Source organism: Triticum urartu, chromosome 2A, assembly GCF_056163025.1.
Source record: "Triticum urartu cultivar PI428250 chromosome 2A, HENAU_Tu73, whole genome shotgun sequence".
Lineage (NCBI taxonomy): Eukaryota > Viridiplantae > Streptophyta > Magnoliopsida > Poales > Poaceae > Triticum > Triticum urartu.
The window spans coordinates 109,319,445-109,324,961 of NC_141874.1; the positions used below are offsets into that span (position 1 = coordinate 109,319,445).

The 5,517-nt window shown below is 51.9% G+C and overlaps 1 protein-coding gene across 1 annotated transcript; it reads left to right on the top strand.

The window, feature by feature from the left end:
* The first annotated feature begins 202 nt into the window (after window positions 1-202).
* On the top strand, window positions 203-1,231 carry LOC147984141 (uncharacterized). The gene has a single exon (XM_087540986.1). It carries the CDS (start codon window positions 203-205, stop codon window positions 1,229-1,231), a length of 1,029 nt encoding a protein of 342 aa, XP_087397112.1.
* The last annotated feature ends 4,286 nt before the right edge of the window (window positions 1,232-5,517 follow it).

The window sequence follows — 5,517 nt, forward strand, 5'->3', positions numbered from 1 at the left end:
AGGCAGCCCGTGCACCTGATCAGCGGGAACAGGGCCCTGGCGATAACAGGATCGCCACTTTGCGCAATTATCGCCGAATGCGAGGGTTGTGTTTCAAGTGTGGTGAGCGGTGGGCCCAGGGCATCAATGTGGCCCAACTGTTCAGTTGCACATTGTGGAGGAACTGTTGGACATATTGCAAGCTGACAATGTTGAACCAGAGATGCCTGAACTAGAGGAGGACGACGAGGTTCTCATGTGTATTTCGAAGGTGGCCACAACAGGGCAAACCACCCCTCGTACAGTGCGGCTTGTGGGGAAGATAGCAGGCAAGGAGGTTTTAATTCTTGTTGATTCAGGCAGTTCGCATAGCTTCATCAGTGAGACAGTGGCAGAGCGGGTGCAAGGGCAGATTCGACTGCAGCAACCTATGGTGGTCAGAATTGCTGATGGAGGTTCTATGTCATGCAATGGGGTCATTCCCGCTTGTGCTTGGGTGGTTCAAGGGCAGGAATTTGTCACTGATCTTCGCGTTCTTCCCTTGGGCTGCTATGATATGGTTGTTGGGATGGATTGGCTGGAGGAGTGTGGGCCAATGTGGATAGACTGGGCAGCGAAGCAGCTCCAGTTCCAGCATAAGGGCGCGTTGATCACCCTGACAGGTGTGCAGAGTAAGCTGGAGCCTGTCCAACTCATATCTGGCGCTCAGCTGCGAGCCATGGAAGACATGGACACAATTTCTCAAGTGGTGTTGTTACACGCTGTGGGTCCTGATGTTCATATCACTACAGTCCCTGAGGAGATTCAACAAATGCTTGATGAGTACCAGTTGGTGTTTGCAGAACCAACGGAGTTGCCCCCTCACAGGTCGTGGGATCATACCATTCCACTGTTTCCTGGGGCTAAACCAGTTAACATCTGGCCTTATAGGTATACACCGGAGCAGAAGAACGAGATTGAAGCACAGGTCCGAGAGCTGTTGAAGGCAGGATTAATCGTTCCAAGTGTCAGCCCGTTTTCTTCACCGGTGCTGTTAGTTCGGAAGAAGGATCAAACTTGGAGGATGTGTGTGGACTTCCGCCATTTGAATGCCATCACAGTGAAGAGTAACTACCCCTTGCCAATCATCGACGAAATCCTTGATGAATTGGTTGGTTCCTGCTGGTTCTCGAAACTTGATTTGCGAGCCGGATACCATCAGATCCGAATGGTTGAGGAGGACGAGGCAAAAACAGCATTCAAAACGCATTAGGGCCACTTCCAGTTCAGGGTTATGCCGCCCGGAGTGACGGGAGGACCGGCTACGTTCCAAGGTGGTATGAACACAGTGCTCTCACCTCTCATCCGTAAAGGCGTGCTCATGTTTATGGATGATATATTGGTCCATTCCCGCACCTGGCCAGAGCATGTGACTCTCCTTCGTGTCGTGCTGAAGATACTCTTGGAGAATGGTCTAAAGGCGAAGATGTCTAAATGCACATTTGCTCAGAATCGCATGGACTATTTGGGACACCACATCAGTCAGGAGGGTGTCGCCACGGATACCACTAAGATCCAAGCAGTGCATGATTGGCCAAGACCGGACTCAGTTCGCAAGCTAAGGGGATTCTTAGGGCTGGCAGGATACTATCGCAAATTTGTCCGCAATTTTGGCATGATTTCACGACCATTGACAGATATGCTGAAGAAGGGGACAGTTTTTGTGTGGACACTAGTAGCGGATACAACATTCAAGGAACTGAAGCGAGCATTGATTGAAGCCCCTGTTTTGGTGCTTCCAGACTTTTCCAAGCGGTTTGTCGTGGAGACAGATGCAAGTGATATAGGAGTTGGAGCTGTGTTGATGCAAGATTCACACCCGGTGGCGTATCTCAGCAAAGCATTGGGGCCTAAGAATATCGGACTCTCTGCATATGAGAAAGAGTGTCTAGCTCTCTTGCTAGCCATTGAACGCTGGAGGCCGTACCTGCAACACGCAGAATTCACCATCCGCACGGATCAGAAAAGTTTGTTGAATCTTACGGACTAGCGATTGAACACCTTGATACAACAGAGGGCCTTTACTAAGCTGGTGGGGCTGCAATTTGTTATCCAGTACAAGGTGGGAGTCGCCAATCGAGCCGCGGATGCTCTCTCGCGCCGTGATCACCTTGCTGATGCTGAACTCGTGGCTGTGTCAGTGTGTAAGCCAACGTGGTTGGAAGTGATTGCTGCGAGCTATCGAACGGACCCGGAAGCGCAACAGAAATTGACAAAGCTAGCGGTGCAGACCCCGGATGAACAAGGCTACTCTTTGAAAGATGGCATCATTCGGTACCAAGATAGGATCTGGGTGGGAGTGGACAGTGACATTCAGCGTTCCCTGATCACGTCCTTGCATGATAGCGCTGTGGGGGGCCATTCCAGTTTCCATGCCACTTATAATCGCATCAAGAGATTGTTTTGCTGGAAGGGAATGAAGGATATGATTAAGCAATATGTGCGGGCTTGCGTAACCTGTTAGTGGGCGAAAACTGAGAGGGTTTCACCAGCAGGGCTGTTGCAGCCTTTGCCAATTCCAAAGAGGCCTTGGGCAGTGGTATCGCTGGACTTTATTTAAGGGCTTCCTAGATCCGGTGGCCATGATGTCATTCTGGTGGTTGTGGACGAGTTCTCGAAGTATGCTCACTTCGTGCCCCTGACTCATCCATTCACAGCTCTCTCGGTGGTGACTGTTTACATGCAGAACATCTTTCGCTTACATGGTCTTCCCTTGGCTATCATATCAGACCGCGATCGAATATTCACGAGTGATGTGTGGCAGGAGCTGTTCAAGTTATCCCAGACTCAGTTGCGATTGAGTTCATCATATCACCCTCAAACGGATGGCCAAACCGAAAGGGTGAATCAGTGCCTGGAAGGATATCTTCGCTGTGCAGTTCATTCATGCCCCCGCAACTAGAGTAAATGGTCGTTTCTTGCTGAGTATTGGTACAACACCTCTTTCCACTCGTCGCTGGGTCATACGCCATTTGAATTGATCTATGGGCATTTGCCTCGCGAGTTTGGGGTGATGCAAGTTGAGGAGTGCTCGGTGCCCGACTTGGCATCATGGCTGCAGGAGAGGGAAGTGATGATGCAACACCTTCTTCAACAACTTAAGCGTGCTCAGGATCGCATGAAGAGGCAAGCGGATAAACACCGTACTGACCGGGAGTTCGTTGTTGGTGACTCTATTTTCCTCAAGCTTCAACCGTTTGTGCAGACGTCCATGGCCTAGCGACCGCATTAGAAGCTGGCCTTTCGATACTATGGGCCCTATCCGATCATTGCCCGCATTGGTGCAGTGGCCTACAAGCTGAAGCTCCCCGAAGGCAGCAAAATTCATCCTGTGGTGCATGTGTCTCAGCTCAAGAAGCTGGTAAGTCCAGAGATTCCGATGAGTTCTACCTTGCCCCCCGCTAACACCATCCTACAGGCAGAGCATCAGCCGACATGCATCCTGGGGCACAAGATGATCAAGACGCAGGGTGCCTCTCAACCCCGAATTCTGGTGCAGTGGAGTGACCTGCCATCGTCTCTGGATACCTGGGAGGATTTAAGCGATCTTCAGCGTCGTTTTCCGGTGGCACCGGCTTGGGGACAAGCCGGTTCTCAAGAGGGGGTGAATGTCACGACTGACATGGTGGACCCGAAGTGCCTGGAGGAGAAGGACTCAACGGTCCCGGTGGTTGGTGGACTGTGAAGCCGAGTGGATTAGTTTGGTCGGTTCGGTTGGGCCTATGCTTGGCCTTGTGGGCTGCAGCCTGTCTCATTCTTGTATAACTAGGCCTTCTCTGTGTAAGTTGAGGATATCGATGAAGTGGATATTGAATCGGCCGTGAGCGAGGAGCTGATCTTCTCCTCCGGAACCCTAAATTCCTTCCCCTCCCCTACCGATCCCCTTTCTCTTCCCCACTCCAATCCCTCAATAGACCGGGCCAGTTACAAAGGCTCGGATTTGTGTTCAGAAATGCGGACTACATACGTACGGTATGGAAGGTTCAAATTTTGATAGGATCAATCTATAGAGGGTCCAATAATTTGACAAGGATTCAGCCGTATATAAACATGCAGGAGGACACAACACACAGGTTTAGAGCAATACCCATCGCCATTGGCACGGCACTCGTTCGTTCGAACTGAGACTCGCCTCGATCAGGTCTTCCGGCGACATGGCAAGCCAGCACCCCGCCATTGACATCGCCGAGGACGAAGACCGTCGGCAAAGAGAGCGCCACGCTAGAACGGCCGAGGAGGAGGAGGAGCCTTCCATGAAGGGCTAGTGTGTGCAAATTTACCTGCAGCGTATGCGATCATATAGTAACTTATGCAAATTTCCGAATGGCGTGTCTCTAATTCATGCCCATCTTCTCTTTTACGACACGTGTTATCCTTCTTTGCTTACCTCTTTCTGGAGGCTGGCGCCGTCTTTTACATTATACGGGACCTCAAGCGCACCCCGGATGAAATTAGCACCTATCTCATTAGCTACGCTTTGGTGACCCTGCCTTCCATCTTCCTGATAATTGGCATAGCTTGTTGTAATCTGAAAGATGCAAATTAGATTTCGGGTGATACTAGAATCTGGATGGACACGTATACTGTTTTGTTTGCTCCAATGGATTTTTTGTCCAAAAGGACCCCCTGACCAGCAGAAGTGCCAAAAAGGACCACCCGTCGAAAATATGGACAAAAAGGACCCCCTAACTAGTGGCGGCAGGCGCAGCAGGCGACACGTGGCACCGGTCGCCACGCCAGGAGGCGGCGGGCCCTGCCGCCACGGCAGGAGGCGGCGGCCCGGTGTATAATGTCCTTCGTACAGTTCCACGAGACAGGACGGAACGGGGCGAGCATGGTGGGCCCGACCGCCACCGGGTGAGGCGGCCCCTCTTGCTCCTGCCGGTTGCAGGCCGACAGGCCCTGCTGCACATGCGACGTGACTGCGGGCCATGCCGCCACCGGGTGAGGCGGCCTCTCTGCTACAAGCGACAAGGGGACATTGACGACGCTGATTCCTGTGTGCGACAGCGACGCTGACGGCGGTGATTCCCACGCACGGGAAAATGCACGCTGATGCCCTGCTTTAGGTTCTTCCGCCCGAGAATCAGTCCTGCTTTAGCTTCTTTTGCCTCAGCGGATGGGACAACACTGTGAGAATCGCTTTGGCTATTGCTTGAGCGGATGCGACAACACTGCGGGAATCAGTCACTCGCCGCGGGAATCCGATGCTGCGGGAAGCTGTTGTGCCGACACTACAGGGATCCTAAAATTTCCTGCTTAATTTTCTCGCCATCATTTACCGTCTGAGCTTATAAAAGGAGACACCGAGGCTCTCGTCCAGCCATCCTCGAAATCGCCACTGCGCAAAGTGTGTAACACATTTTTTCAGTCGGTATGAGTTTGCCTTGCTCGGATCAAAGCATTAGGCCAAGGAAAATGAAGAATGCAAGTTTGCCTCCGGGGGTGGCAGTCCTGCGGTGTTGGTGTGGAGATCTTTGCAAGGTGAAGGAGGTTACA

What these genes read in the sequence shown, in the direction of transcription:
- LOC147984141 (XM_087540986.1), top strand. Translation starts at nt 203, where the DNA reads ATGCCTGAACTAGAGGAGGACGACGAGGTTCTCATGTGTATTTCGAAG.